Source organism: Echeneis naucrates, chromosome 10 (genome assembly GCF_900963305.1).
Source record: "Echeneis naucrates chromosome 10, fEcheNa1.1, whole genome shotgun sequence".
Classification (NCBI taxonomy): domain Eukaryota; kingdom Metazoa; phylum Chordata; class Actinopteri; order Carangiformes; family Echeneidae; genus Echeneis; species Echeneis naucrates.
Genome location: NC_042520.1, coordinates 11,815,096 through 11,829,885, shown reverse-complemented (window position 1 = coordinate 11,829,885; position 14,790 = coordinate 11,815,096). Strand labels below are relative to the sequence as shown.

At 41.4% G+C, this 14,790-nt stretch overlaps 2 protein-coding genes across 3 annotated transcripts; both read right to left on the bottom strand.

The window, feature by feature from the left end:
- Positions 1-649: 649 nt before the first annotated feature.
- Positions 650-9,152, bottom strand: LOC115049523 (zinc finger protein 205-like). 2 transcript variants are annotated; one of them, XM_029511797.1, is made up of 5 exons: positions 8,805-9,152; positions 8,179-8,279; positions 8,023-8,098; positions 2,399-2,703; positions 650-2,242 (listed from the first exon to the last, which is right to left on the bottom strand). In XM_029511797.1, exons 1-5 carry the CDS (start codon positions 9,079-9,081, stop codon positions 1,889-1,891), a joined length of 1,113 nt encoding a protein of 370 aa, XP_029367657.1. In that variant the 5' UTR covers positions 9,082-9,152; the 3' UTR covers positions 650-1,888. The 2 variants fall into 2 exon arrangements, with proteins under 2 accessions (XP_029367657.1, XP_029367656.1); XM_029511796.1 differs by having other exon boundaries at positions 650-2,703.
- Positions 9,153-10,049: 897 nt separating this feature from the next.
- Positions 10,050-13,865, bottom strand: smtnl1 (smoothelin-like 1). The gene is made up of 5 exons (XM_029512920.1): positions 13,585-13,865; positions 11,404-12,047; positions 11,206-11,320; positions 10,910-11,061; positions 10,050-10,672 (listed from the first exon to the last, which is right to left on the bottom strand). The coding sequence occupies exons 1-5, from the start codon at positions 13,663-13,665 to the stop codon at positions 10,291-10,293; spliced, it is 1,374 nt and encodes a 457-aa protein (XP_029368780.1). The 5' UTR covers positions 13,666-13,865; the 3' UTR covers positions 10,050-10,290.
- Positions 13,866-14,790: the final 925 nt, after the last annotated feature.

Genomic DNA, 14,790 nt, shown 5'->3' with positions numbered 1-14,790 from the left:
CCTCTCACTCACATATACACCCACTGATGTTAGTTCATTGATTGCCCAAGAACAATAGCCTGAGAGGAAGCAGCATTTCTTGGGGAAGTACAACAACTGCATACCACACCAACACGACAAAGCCACTGGCTCATGAACTCGTTACCGCTGACCATCACATCATCTGCATGTGCCTGATCAGCAACATGTTAAGTAAATGGTTAATCATGCCAAACTATTTTGGGATCACTGCATGACTATAATTCTCCGTAAGCACTGATGTGACTATGTTTTATATTAATTCTTTTTTCCAGCCTTTAAAATCATTTATCATCATCATCATACTTTAAATCCTGTTTCTTAGGTTTAATGTAATTCTACCTTAACAGAATTTGGGGTGAAATGTATTTCTACCTTTGTATTTTCCTGTCTTTCCAGAATTTGAGGTGAAATCAAAGGCAAACACAAACACATGAACATGACAAACAGTACTTAAGTGTGGGCAGGCTGGAAAGAGGAACAATGCAAGGAATTTCCCCCAGTTTCCTTGAGAGCCCCCCACCAGCCTCCAAAGACAGCACCACAGCATGAGTAAACTGACATTGCAATAATGGTGGGAAGAAAAACAATGCTGCACTCTAGAGGTGCAAAATGTAGACACTGAAGTGGGATTTTTTAATCTCTATTTATTTTTACATATCCAGAATACAAACCTACACAAATAATCCACACTAATTTGATTATTGTCCAATCCAGAACCATTTGGAAATATAAAAACAGTGAAAAAAGGGCTGCAACAGAGTGAATAGTGGAGGTAGGTTTTAAATTAAATAATTTTTTTAGATGAAATATACATACAAAAATGAACGGAGGGGAGTCTCTCACCTTACGCAAGATATGGAGAGCACTAACACAAACCGGACATTTTACACTCCTAATTAATCATAATGCTTTTATTTATTAGAGCATCTGAGTGTATGTTTGTGCGCCAGGTGTGTGATGGGAGAAACTACTCAACTCATGGGGCTCTGCAAACTTTTAAAAACACTTTATCACTTCACATAAGCACTTACTTGTCATTTTCTATTGTAAATGTGAATTGGTGATGTGATAATACATACCGTAACATAAAAAATTATGGACCACATCAGAGATGAACAAAACATTTAAACTATCCTCTAATTAACTTTGAAAGGCCAGTGAGGGTAGTATAACTGCAAGATATGCTTTAGGCTAAAACTAAAAGGACATAATTGTTGTATTAATCTAACTTCATTTCAATATGTTAACTTTAAGTAATATAAATAACTAGAATAAGTCCTGCTTGATTATTTTAGAAATTAACAAATGTCTTTTCTTCAGTTTCCACAAAATGTCCTGTATCACAATATATATTAATATCACACTATAAAATTACATTAGAGAGATAGAAAATGGGTCCGTACTGCTGACCTAAAGCTACAGTGCGTTTTGTTTATACTTCAGTGTCACTGTCATCGTTACTGTCCATTTAAGCCTCCTCACCAGTATTTGTTGCACACTCAGCCAATCAGGTAGCAGTCTAGAGCTGTGTAATGGTATAGATAGTAACCTTACATGATGGACATGGAGTTGTTCTGATGCATTTCTGTTTTCATTTTCAAACTAAAAGTTAATGTGAACAAAAAGGCATTTTATTTTGTTGTACTGCTTGTTTACTTTAAATTAAAAGAATTGAAGCTCATCTCATGGACCAGAGGCTGTGAGTGTTTGTGTCTTCATGAACTACAACAGTCGAATTTGGTTGGATGTTGTTATGATATACAGAGTTCTAGTTTAAAGACAATTGAACCCCTTGCATCTCAGTACAACAAAATAAAAAATGTAAAGCCCATGTTATAAGCTCAAAACCTTTTTTAATCAGCCATGGTCAGAGCACCCCGTTACTGTGGGTGATCATGTGTCTGCGCAGGTTGCTGGGGTTGTTGAAGCTGGCTGCACACTGATTGCAGGTGTAGGGCTTCTCTCCAGAATGAGTCCTCAGGTGGATCTTCAGGCTGCCGTTCTGTGTGAAGCGTTTCCCGCACTGAGGACAAGCGTACGGCTTCTCACCAGTGTGAATGCGCATGTGGATGCTCAGGGTTGTCTTGTTGACGAATGACTTGCCACATAAGGTGCACAGAACGGGCGACTCTCCGGTGTGAGTTGCCCGGTGAACGATCAGGTCCTCGCGGCTGAGGAAGCGCTCGCCACAGAAGCTGCAGTCCAGAGATTTGTTGACGCTCTGAGGAAAGACGTTTTGTATCTGAGCAAACTGGCCGATACGACTGGGGTGCCCCATTTGATCATCAGCTCCTAACATTGTAGTTTTTATTGCATTATTCAATCTGGCTGAAGCTATTTGAGTGGAATGATTTCTCTCCAGCTGGTTGTTTCTTACCAATCCAATACTGTTATCCTGCATCGCTCTCATTGGTGCTCTGTCATTTCCATCAGTGTCAAAGTTTATGAGACTGTCGTGGGCAGCACTGTGGTCTGGAGAGAGATGGCTAAAAGCCTGAAGTTCAGAAGCAGTAAAGAGGGTGTCAGCCTCCTCCTGTAGAGGCCCTTCTCCTCTGCCATGAACACTCACGATTCTCAGCCCCTCAGTATCACCCATCAGGCACGACGAACCAGGAGGCTCTACATTCTGAGTCCCTGTGGTAACATCTCCCTGTGTAGTGTGGCTCCCAAAGTCATCCTGACCTGAAAATACCAAAGAATACAAAATTTATGAATGGAGAATGATTCAATCTCAGCGATATTCCTATGTCATCAAAGTCGAAGTGCTAAGCCTTCCGCGTGTCCGTTGTAAGTCTGCTCTGTCTGTCGTAATGTTGTAAAAAGAACGGGTGCTGCAAGGTCCACACAAAAGCAATGAATCAGCCAGTGCTGCACTTTATGCATCAGGGGTGATTGTGTAATTCATCGCGGTTTAATGCACACTGGAATGCAAAAAATAAAAAAAAAATTTTTTTAATAATAATAATAATAATAATTTCTAGCTAGCTCAGCTTATGCTAGTGTAGCTGTAGTCTGTCTCACCTTAGCTTGGCTGTTGACGCTGGTAACCATGGTAACTAGCAGTCGGTCTAATTTGGCGCACACAGAAGAGGAGAGGCGGAGTAGTTGAACACATTGACCGGTGTGTCAACCGATTTGGTTCCCCCCCAAGTTCGGAAGTACGGAAGGCGAAAGGGAACTAGCCAATGTGTAGGTTACTGGTATGGTATTTATTATATAACAAAATAAATTGAGAATGCATTTGTTTGGCCATTCATTGTCAATCTTTGTATAAATGGATACCAGCTAGCATAGCTGTGCGAGAGTAGCCTACGTTAAGTAAACCTCACTGCCAGATCACATACACTAGTTAGTCGCTTCGAAATGGACTGCTAGCTAACTGGTTAGCTAACTGGTTAGCATGCTCGACTGACGGATTGATGACATTATTTTTGACGTATAACGTAACTTTTGCTTACCGTTCTTTTGGAAACGGGCAGAGCGCCTGCGAATGACATATTTCTGCTCCTCGCAAACACCCACCGGATAGTGTCCATATGTTTCATAATTCACGAATAATAATGAATATACACTCACATCTGTCTGGCATACAAGATTACAAGACCGCACCTAGGTGGGATTCCCGGCTAGGGTAGATGATGTACAAGCTAACGGCCATGTTTCTTACCTTGCTCTACGTTTCTCGTCCCAAATTCACCGTCACAACCTTCTTAAAAAAAACATTTGTATAGAAAATTTCTAAACCCTTTATTTTCTTATTCTTCTTTCTTTTCCTTTCTGATCACTGGACTGATGCTGACTGGATATTTTCCTACCGAACTTCAGACAACAGAACCAGAACAGTAACCAATGGGGGCGGGGCTTAGCGAAGGCCATTTGTTGTGGGGGGGGGGGGTGGTTACAATTAGGGAGAAAAACAAGAAAACAAGTTAATGTACTGATTATTACATAATCTTTCACTAAAAAAGTTAATTTCAGTGGGTGACTTGTTCACTTTACTGGTCTAGTCTGTGGTCGCGTCCGGTCTGGTCTCGGTCCGTTCCTGGAGGGGTGCCGTCACCCGTCTGGTCTGGTTCGGCCTAGGTCCTGGGGGGGGCGCCATATCTGCATTAGCCCAGTCCATTACTCGTAACCAATTAACTCCGTAGACACGTTCAGGTGCCCACACCGGGAACATACATACATACTTAACATACATATTACATTACATACATTTAGGGTTACATTATACAATCACCATTACATTTACATCATGTATACATATTAACATTATCATCAATTAACCCCGGGGTTACATTACATTATACATTACATTGTACATTTACATCACCTACCCTAGCCGGGAATCGAACCACTCCCACCTAGGTGCGGGGCGGCAGCATTACCGCTGCGCCACAGCGCTGCTCGAGTTGCCCCATTCATTTGCGCTACTTCACCACTTCACATTTACGTCACCTGACCTAACCGTGATGACGTGGCACCCAGAGTGGGCTGCGATTGGCTCCGGCATCTCATGTGACCTCTTAGCTCCGAGTCCACGCCTGTTGACTTGTTTATAATTTTTAAGTAAGTAAATACCATGCTTTGTTGCTGAATTGTTCTTGTGTATATGCTACAGTTTAACTGGTTGATCGATCAATGATAATTATGTAGACCTATAGCCTATTTTATGGGCATGTCGTGCAAGAGATAACAGATAATGTGTAGGCTTTCAGGGAAAAAATATTTTAAGTGTTCAGTGAATGGATCGTTGACTTTCGGATAAATCACTTGGAACCAACCTAGGGCATAAACTAATTCCCAACCCAGTTTCCCAAAGGGCGCAAAGTTGATACTTTCTGGAGGCCAGGATGAGCGTTTGTCATGTGAGCGTATGTTCATTATGATAAAATGGACAAACTTGTGTTCAACGAGTTCGTGAATTATGAAACATATGGACACTATCCGGTGGGTGTTTCCGAGGAGCAGAAATATGTCATTCGCAGGCACTCTGCCCGTTTCCAAAAGAACGGTAAGCAAAAGTTACGTTATACGTCAAAAATAATGTCATCAATCCGTCAGTCGAGCATGCTAACCAGTTAGCTAGCAGTCCATTTCGAAGCGACTAACTAGTGTATGTGATCTGGCAGTGAGGTTTACTTAACGTAGGCTACTCTCGCACAGCTATGCTAGCTGGTATCCATTTATACAAAGATTGACAATGAATGGCCAAACAAATGCATTCTCAATTTATTTTGTTATATAATAAATACCATACAAGTAACCTACACATTGGCTAGTTCCCTTTCGCTTTCCGTACACCCAGCTGTGTTTCGCACGGTAACTTAGCAACTACGCACGACTCAGCAGTAAATCAGCGTAGGGGGGAACCAAATCGGTTGACACACCGGCTTTATTCAGCTCTTTTCTTCCTTCAACATCACAACACAGGATTTTTATGAGTTTATCACACTGACTATAAAACTTACAGCAGTTACAGCTACAAAAAAAAGGCGGTGACTGTGAAACTGGGACGAGAAACGTAGAGCAAGGTAAGAAACAGCGCAGTTAGCTTGCCTGTAAGCTAACTGGCGCGCTTTAATGTTAACGTCCGTTAGTCTAGCTTTCCGCGTCAGGGAAGCAACAATGTATCCATGACAACAACCAACTGTTACAGCAAGTTCGAAAAAGTAGCTGGTTTTTACTTGTATTTTCTTGACGGCATTAACAATTAAGGATGTTTGATCTCCGGGGAGGGCTAACGATGGATGAATGGATTGAGGACTGCCTGTCTCCAAAAAAAAAAAAAAACTGAGCAAGAGCCGACGTGCGGAGCTGACATCGCCCTCATGACGCACCAGCATTTTATCGACATCCAAGAAAAAATATGAATTGCGCGTTTGACAAAGTTCGGTAAGTGTATTATGCGTAGTGCATATTTAGATGAAAGGTAAATTTGTATGAAAACTAAAACGTGTGTGGTAACATTCAGGTTTACACGAGAGCCGATGGGCGTCAATCACCCCGACGCACAGCAGATACACCAACCACCGCCTCCGCAGCACCACCATCCAGAAGCTGTCTGATGCAGGCCTCGACACCAGACAGATCGTGACTGAGCGGTCACAAACGTGAAACGTCTCTACAGAGCTACCGGAGACCAAATCAGGAAGACCGCAGAAAGTGGAGGAACATCCTCGGCGCGCACACACACACACACACACTACACAACCGCTCCACTTGAAAGTACGAGTGGTCTACCTGACGCTACACAGTTTTTTAGGGGATGCACAATCCACGGAAATATTGAAAATAAATGTCTAATGTATGAAGTAAAAGCTGTGATTTTTCATTTATTTATTCGAAACGGTTAAAATGTTTTTTTTATTAATAATAGGCTATGTATTTCTCATTGAATATAAACTACATTAAAACTGATTGTGTATTACTCTCCAGTATTGTGATTTTTGTCAGAGAAGCAACTGTGTTTCCATGACAACAACCAGCTGTTACAGGAGGAAGCAAAACTTGATACATCACTTCAGGCGTGATGTATTGCTTAAATAATCCCCAGGTAGGATGAGTATTATACATCGTGGCCATATTCTTACCTGGACTGTAGTGAAGTGAAAGTAAAAGTATCCCCCAAAAATAATACTCAAGTAAAGCACAGATTTAAAAACTGCACTTAAGTACAGTACTCAACTAAATTTCCTTCATTACTGTCCACCCCTAAAAAGAGCATAAGAATGAAAAGAATAAAACATTGAAATGTGATAAAAGTTATTTGCAAATTAAAAGAATTGTTCCTAGTTTTGCTGCTTGGCCTCCATAGTTGACAGATATTTCTCTTATAACTTCGTGTTGAAAACCAATTTGCCTCTTTCACAGAGCTCCAAAATAAATTCCACTGTCATCAAAGCATTACTTCAGATGCCTCAAAGACATTTCATTCAGTCCTGTGCTCCCAACATCCTTCTTAAACCCCCATTAACCAACGATGATGTCCTTAATTAGGCCAAGATGTCAAGAGACTTGAGATCAAAGTTTTCATGACGCTCTTAAAGGTCCTGGTTTCCATCAATTACATAATTCCAGGCTCTTTGAGTGTGAAGAGTTAGTAAATTACACATGGGAAAGAGAACTGGGCAGGATATTTTCATCTTCCTTTAATGACAGACAGAATTTGATTGAGTTTTAAACTGCTGTAAAGTGCAGTGCAGTGCAGTGGGTTGGTCCAAAATAAGCTGCTTAGTCACCGGAGTCAAGCCCACCTGCACTGCATGCATATTTGCACCAGCTTCCTTACCCCATCAATTCTGGGCCTGTCCTCAAGTGGCAATATTTTGGGACAGGATATTAAAATGCCTTTGGATATATATGCCATTACTATTTTACTTTCTCCTGCACCAATTTGCAGGGCGTTTTTCTACCTCAGTCTGTCCTCACTGGCACCTACATACAGGCATTTACTACCAACTCCTTATTTGAGGGGTTATTCTTATGAATTTATAATATTTCTGATTTGCAACCATTTTCCTACTTCCCACAACACTTCAAACCCATCTTGGAAGGACACATTTTGAAACGAAAACATCACAAAGTGTAAAATCTCTGTTCCTCCCTTTGAGGGCGCACACCTGTCTGTATATGTAAATCTAAGTGTTCAACCATGCGGTGACAGTTTCCTGTGTCCATTTCGGTAATGCTCATTTATTCCTCCCCACTTATTCTCGTCAATTGCTACTGCCATGTTTGCTACCAAGTGTCGTCGGGTTCAACCAGTTTCTGATAACATACAGCATCTGCTAAAGCAAACTACAGAGAAATATAGAAACTGTTGACATATTCCATCTTTACAAAGAACAGTCACAACAGCTCAGATGGAGTTAAGTAAGGTCAGCAGCTTTTTCTCCAGGCTTAATTTGACCAAAAAAAAAAAAAAAAAAGTAACAAATAGGACACCTCTCAGCTCACAAACTGATAGTCACGTTTTTATTTTTTTTTTTAAGGCCATCTCACCTCCAACTGGTCCACATCCTCCAACATCATCTTCATCTTTGATCAGGATCACATCTGGAGTCTCCACATCTGCACACTAACAAAGAAGGATACAAACACATGAACACACACATTTATATCAAGAAGACTGTTTGTTGCAGTAGGTTCTGTTTTTACCTGAACTTGGGTGGCAGAGGAGGAAGCCTTGTTCTCTGATTGTAGAGACATGGAAACAGCTTCCCCAACAACCTTTGGATGACCTGGTGCCTTAATGACAACTAGAGGAGGAAAGGATTTTAGGACAAGTTCGTGATGGTGGATGGGGCGGTGTCTGGGCCATCACTTTAATAAATATAAAGGGATACAGTTGGAAACAAAAGTCTGGGGATATTACAAATGTGTTGATAATTGTATGAGAACCAAATACAAGCGCTGACAGACAAACTTCTTCAATTATTTCACAATTATTTCATGAAAAATGTTAAAGTAGTAGTCAGTAAAAATATTAACATCAAACATAAGCACTTCGATACCGACAAAGAAAAGCATGATGCCATAAAAACAAGCGCGTGAGTATCATTTCTTAGGAAGTTAATGATCACCATCAAAATTTTGGGACAGCAAGCTGATCGATTGCTAAGAAAATCCTTTTCAACAGGTGTAGGTTGTTTTAAATAAAAGTAGAGAGCAAACTCTCGCTGTACTGATGAACCAGCACAGACTGCGTGACTGCTCAGTCAGCAGGACAACAACAGCACTTTACTCGAGTGTGAAGTGCTTTTCAAAGTAAAAGCCCTGGTTACCTTGTGTTTTAGTCCGCGGTTTGGGTCCGGATCCTCTGATCGGTCTGTTGGTCCGGGTCTGCAGACGGAGGGAGAACAGCTCGCTCCTCATCACCTTCATCCTCATCCTCAGGGCTTCGTTCTCCTTCAGGCTTTGGCTCAGATGGAGGCGCAGAGACGCCGAGCCCTCCGAGAACAGTTGGCTGATTTCCGCCACCGCCGCCTTCACCAGCACCTCCATGATGGAGGAGAGCTGGGACTCCAGGTTCAGGCCGCCTGGCGGGAGGTTTGTGGACATGTTGGGGTCCGATACCGCCGACAATCACGGTGGAAAACGGCGAGACAGCCGCCGACTGAGCTCAAAGCAGCAACACAATGGCCTTTCCGGTAGCATGACGTTCATTACCGTAATTACCCGATAGCAGGGCCCTCCCTTTATTCCGGTTTACAGCCTCCATGTGGTCAGTGTTGATGTTTTATTCATCCAAACAGCGAAGACACTTCACACAACTCCGACTAATCAGCAGCAAAGGGACAAGCCATGTGCCATAGCAGAGGAGGAGTGGATGCTCTGAGAGTAATTTATACGGGTTTTTTTTTTTAAATCATTATTTTATCATTTTCAATTTTGAGGTATTGCTCTTTGTTAAAACCAGAGGTGGAGGGAGCGTTCAGGAGCTTTGAGTGAAAAATAATTAATCATTAATAATAATAATAAAAAAACAACTTTACTTGTTCGAACTGAAGAATAAACAGAATATTAAATTAGAAAGCTCCAACATGGATCCTTAGTGACTGCAGTAGTAATAATAATGACAACATTAATAAGAATAATAAGGATTTTATTAATTTTAGAAATAATAATTGTAATAATATTCATGGGAAAAAATTAGTCTTAGGAGCCATCTGAGCTTCCATGTGATTGATCATGCAATCACATGAAAGTTGATCCTTTCTCGTACATTTTGCTTGTGAAAGAAGTGATAGAAATCACACAATAAACTTTTCTATTGCTGACACTCAACAAAGAACTTTTTAAATTTGCCTTCCACCAAATATGCAGATTATATGATCCAATAAATTAGATTTTTCACATAATTTCATTGTACTTTAATATAATTTATGTGCTATAATGCTACTGTCTGATGGTTGATGGTTGCCCATTATTGCCACTATCCCTCACACAGTTCATGATTCATTTGTTTTTTTTCTGAATGCTACTCATTTCATAATTTTATTGTTGCACAAAAAAAACAATGATTCAAGTTCAATAATTAATGTTTAATTTTCTATTTCACAGAACCAACTGAATAATTGGAGTCTCTCCTTTATGTGCTCAAGAAAAAACAACATGGCAGTCAATAAAAAATAAAGTCCAATGCACTTTCACACAATGTGCCTCATTAGTAGTCAGTCCAAAACCAAACTAAGACTTACTCATTGCAGCACCACAATCATCTGCAATCTTTTTGGTCTTTTCAGTCCATCTGGGTGCTGTCAACGTTTTCTAGGACTCTGTCTCGATCAGCGCTGCTCCATCTTCCTCCGTCTCACAGCTTGGTGGTGCAGCTTCCTCACTGCCAGTTTGCTCTGGCTCAGCAGCTTCTTCTTCCTCTTTCTCACCTACTGCAGACTGCTCTTCATGCATCTCTGCTGATGGCTCTCCCGCTGCTTCCTCTCCTACTGTGGCCTCTCCTTTATCTTCCTCTTCTCCCTCAGTGCCTGACTTTTCCTTCCCTTCCTTTTCTTTTTCCTTCCTCTCCTTCTCAATTTTGGACAGGCTGTGGCAGAGGGACTGGACATATGTGAAAACACACATGGGGTCTGGGTGTTCGCCCATCATGAGCATGTCAGACACTTCCAGCAGAGGGCAACAATCAGCCAGAGACCTGGGAGAGGGGGACAGTCAGAGGAAAGGAAAGGGCAGGCTTCAGGTGCAACATAAAAGTAGTGAAGTAGTCAATTAAAGGCAATTTTTAGGTTTGTACTGTATCTTTACTGTAATTGAATAATTCTCGTTTCTGCTGAATATATCAACTTCACTGTGATTCATTCAGTAGCAAACATTGTCTTTGACATTCATGAGCAAGCTTTTTAAACTGAACTGTAAGAAGAAATGCGCATACTCAGCTGTTTGGAAGGCCAGAGTGAAGTTTTTTTCCCTCTCGTCTGCATTGAGGGAGCTGTAGTCGAAAGCGTTAGGAAAGAAACGGTGGATCAGAGCACAGAATGCCAGCCCATCACACCAGGAAGATGAGAAGTTTTCTATGTTGATGCCCTGAAAGATCAAGGGGCAGAAACCAAATAGACACACAAAAAGCACACTTTCACCCTAGTGTCAAGTTTTTGTAATTCAGCATGTTCTCTGATCTCCTGAACAGCTGAATGTGACACTTTGGATAATAATCTGCTCTGAACTGACCTCATACTTTCGAGTTTTGTTGCGACACCACTGAAGCATCTTCTGTTTGATTGATGCTCCCGTGGCCATGGCTGCAGATGACCTCTGGATTTTGAAGTTGCGCGGTAATGGTGATCTAAAAGTGTCACAGTATTAAATAGTTTCCGATTAAACCCCACCAGATTCATATTTGGTGCGAAACTCTGTCTGATGACTTACTCTGGTGCGGCTTGTTCAAACTTGGCAATGATGCTGTTCTTGGTGGAGGCTCTCACAGAGCGGGCAGAAGGTCTCGGTCTGGAGAGAGAAGAGGGGGGAGGTCCACTCTTTCTTTTGGGCTTCCCTTGCTTTTCTACCTCCTTCACCTTTGCCTTGTCTCTCATCTCAGCGTCTTCTTTGACTTGTTTTTTTGTCTCTGCATCCTTAGCTGTTTTTGCACTCGCATTTTTGTCTTTTTCCTTTGTGTCCTCTCCAGGTATACTCTTTTCTTCATCTTTGTTTTTGTCCTTTACCTCCTCACTGCCATTCCCACTCTTTACCTCCTCCACTTGTCCCCCCTTCAAGTTATCTTCCACCTCTCCCTGTCCTTTATTTTCTCCATTTCCTGGTTTGGGCTCTGTCATATCAGTAGCTGCTTTGTCTTTATCTTGTACAGCCACTTCAGTGTCACCTTCAACAGGCTTTGATGCCACCTGAGGTTTATCTGTATCCCCAGTGCTGGACTCCTCTCCTCCTCCCTGTTGTGGTGCTGTAGCCTCTTCCCTCTCTCCTACCGCCTCCACTGACCCCTGACCACCTGCTGTTTCCCCCTTGGTGTGCTCCGTCTCTGTTTCTTTGTTGTCCTCCTGCCCTGGCACATCTGACTGGAGAACAAAAAACATAAAATTGTGTTCTGTCATGTACTTTGTATTCCTGTAACGCAGATTGATAGTAACAAATCATGTTTGTGTATCTACACACATTTTGTGGTGGAAATTTTCAGAACTGGCGTTTCATTCTGTTTGGGTTGCAGAGAACCAGAGGAAAGGAAGACTGAAAATAAGATTTATTCTTTGTCTCACTTATATTGCCCTAGATATAATTGAGCTCATTTTAACAAGTGCAACAATATCAAATTTTGACTTTTTTTTCCTGTTTCTCGTCTGAAAAAAAAATCTAGATTTCCAATTAAAATAAAATGTAAAACTCTTGTTTTCTTTCACTTCATTTCCGTTTTCTTCTCTGGTCAGAAATAGCCAGCTCCTGAGATAACAGGAAGAAAGCATGACTGATGAAGCATATAAATGAACCTGATCCACCCCTGATGTTGTGATGGTGATCGAGTGTTTGGTTGTTGTGTGTTTCTTCTAATATTTACAAATTTGACAGGATTGGTTTTTAGATCTTGAACTATTATCTTCCTAATTATTTCTCCCAAGGGGGCTCAGGGGAAACAGGCCAGAATTCAGTAATCTCCAACACACATCTAATTCATTTCTGTGAGACAAAGAAAAAATGGCAACGCTTTCCCTCTGGGAAGAACAATTTTCCTCTCTGCCAAGAACATTTGAAAAAGTTTTGACATGATCAAAGCCATTGACGATGCCCTTGAATTATGAAGGTGAAAAAAATGAATCCCATGTGTCACTCCAAATATAAACAGATGGGTGGATGCCGAGTACTTTGTATTTGTATGCTCCTGCCTCTGTGTTGCTCCCAAGTTGCAGTGGAGATAAAATTAACTTGAAGTTGAATTTGTTGTCAACAAGAAATATATAGAAGGTGAAATGAATCTGTGATGGCCTTGTTGGAATATATCGTGTCTATTTGAACGCAACATTATGTAAAATGCTGGCCAACTTAAACAAGTGCCTCTACTCTAGGGGGCTTCACAGGTAATGTGAGACCTGGTACTCTAGTCTGGGATTTGTTGAGTATCTCACTTATTTAGCTCCAGGAGAGAGGTTGAACTCTGAGGTGTTTAATGAGTATTTTGCCAGTTTCAAACCAACCTTGTTTCAGACTTGAATATGACGATTTCTTTTAAATGACACTAAAATATTAAGTACATGTTCTGTGCTTATCAATGACCCGCTGCAAGAACAGTCACTTCAGGTCAAACCTTGCAGCGGTGAGTCATCAGAGGGAATAGGAAACTCTAGTGTGTGTTTGTATGAGTGCATGTGCAGTACTTTGCATAACTTGTGTGTCTGTCTTTGTCTTTGTGTGTGTGTGCGTGCAATTTTTGAGCCAGACTTAAGAACAGGTGTAACACAGCAAACCTCTTCCCCTGTCCTGCCGGCCTGACTCTAAACACAGCACCTGCCATAGCTGCAGATACTCTCGCTGCCTATTTCTGGTGCAGATCGTAATGTCAGTCCAACCCTTTGCTACACTTCAATATTAACATAAAAACCACACCTGGTTGTTGTTGTTGGTGTCGGTCTGATGAGTCATCTCTGTAGAGTCATTTGTCTCCTGGTTGGGCGCTTCTCCATCCATGATGTTCAGATAAGTTTCTCGATTCAACAGATCAAAGGTCAAATCAGACTTTTTTGTTTTTAAACCAATGACCAGGACAATTCAATGATCCCTTGTCTTCACTTGGAAGTTTGCATTCAATCAAAGATGATTCCTCTTCGCAGGAGTCCTGCTTTATGTCTCACTTCCTTCTTTGCTCTCCTGCTCCTGTCTCCCTTTCTGCCCTTCTCTGTCTGTGCTGCCTTGACTTTGTGATGTGTGCGTTGGTTTATGGATACCCCCCTTCTCCCCCTTTCACCCGACACCCCCACCCTCCGCTTTGTAAGGATTCCTACACTTCTTTATCTGACCTTTGAACAACATAGGTCCCAAAATAGAGTCACAGTAACATTGGCACGGTCCAGTGGGCCAGACAGCTGCATCTGCTGTGGAAACCCTGGTTGTACACATATAGTATATACAAACATGTAGTTGCGTACATATACTCCGTATAGGTAGAGGATAATGGAGGGATGGCTTCAGGGGTAGGTGTTATCATCAACATGTAAAAATGTACATTTTCCTCATATCATTTCACTTTCAGATGTTATCTGGAGACACTATAAGTAGATGCACGGTAAAACATCTTCCAATGTCTTCTCTCACTCTCCCAGTTAAATGTGGCATCTACTCATTCAACACAAAACAGATGGTTTTAAAAATAAGTGTCTATCTTTAATCCCATTCTGTCATTGCGTCACATGCATTTCTGTCCCAGCTGCGTCATTTTCCCCTCCTCCTCTCTGTCTTAGTCTTCGAGGTCTATAATTATGTCAGCACCTTCTTGTGTATCTTCCACGCCCTCCTGCTCAAAGCCCATCCCTGTAGTGCAGCGGCAGATCTAACGCACTTTGTATATGTGTAAAATCAGAGGATCTGATGCACTAAATTGTAGAAAACAAAGCAGTGTTGAGACATTGATGTAGGTTGCTATTAAGATCATTGTAATGGCTGGAAAATCAGTGACAATGTTTTTGGGTTACAAGGGTGTGCATGTCCGAAAGAGCATTTTATGGGTGGAGTCACATGATCATATGTTGACGCTGCTGTGTGATTATTGCTATTTGGCCAAAATTCAATCATTTCAAATAATTGTGTTTACACTCA

What these genes read in the sequence shown, in the direction of transcription:
- LOC115049523 (XM_029511796.1), bottom strand. Translation starts at nt 9,081, where the DNA reads ATGTCCACAAACCTCCCGCCAGGCGGCCTGAACCTGGAGTCCCAGCTC. An exon ending in ACCGCGGACTAAAACACAAG is followed by an intron (nt 8,280 to 8,804) that starts GTAACCAGGGCT and finishes TTCCTCCTCTAG; the next exon opens with TTGTCATTAAGGCACCAGGT. An exon ending in CCTCTGCCACCCAAGTTCAG is followed by an intron (nt 8,099 to 8,178) that starts GTAAAAACAGAA and finishes CTTCTTTGTTAG; the next exon opens with TGTGCAGATGTGGAGACTCC.
- smtnl1 (XM_029512920.1), bottom strand. Translation starts at nt 13,665, where the DNA reads ATGGATGGAGAAGCGCCCAACCAGGAGACAAATGACTCTACAGAGATG. An exon ending in ACACCAACAACAACAACCAG is followed by an intron (nt 12,048 to 13,584) that starts GTGTGGTTTTTA and finishes TTTGTTCTCCAG; the next exon opens with TCAGATGTGCCAGGGCAGGA. An exon ending in CTGGCCTTCCAAACAGCTGA is followed by an intron (nt 10,673 to 10,909) that starts GTATGCGCATTT and finishes CCCCTCTCCCAG; the next exon opens with GTCTCTGGCTGATTGTTGCC.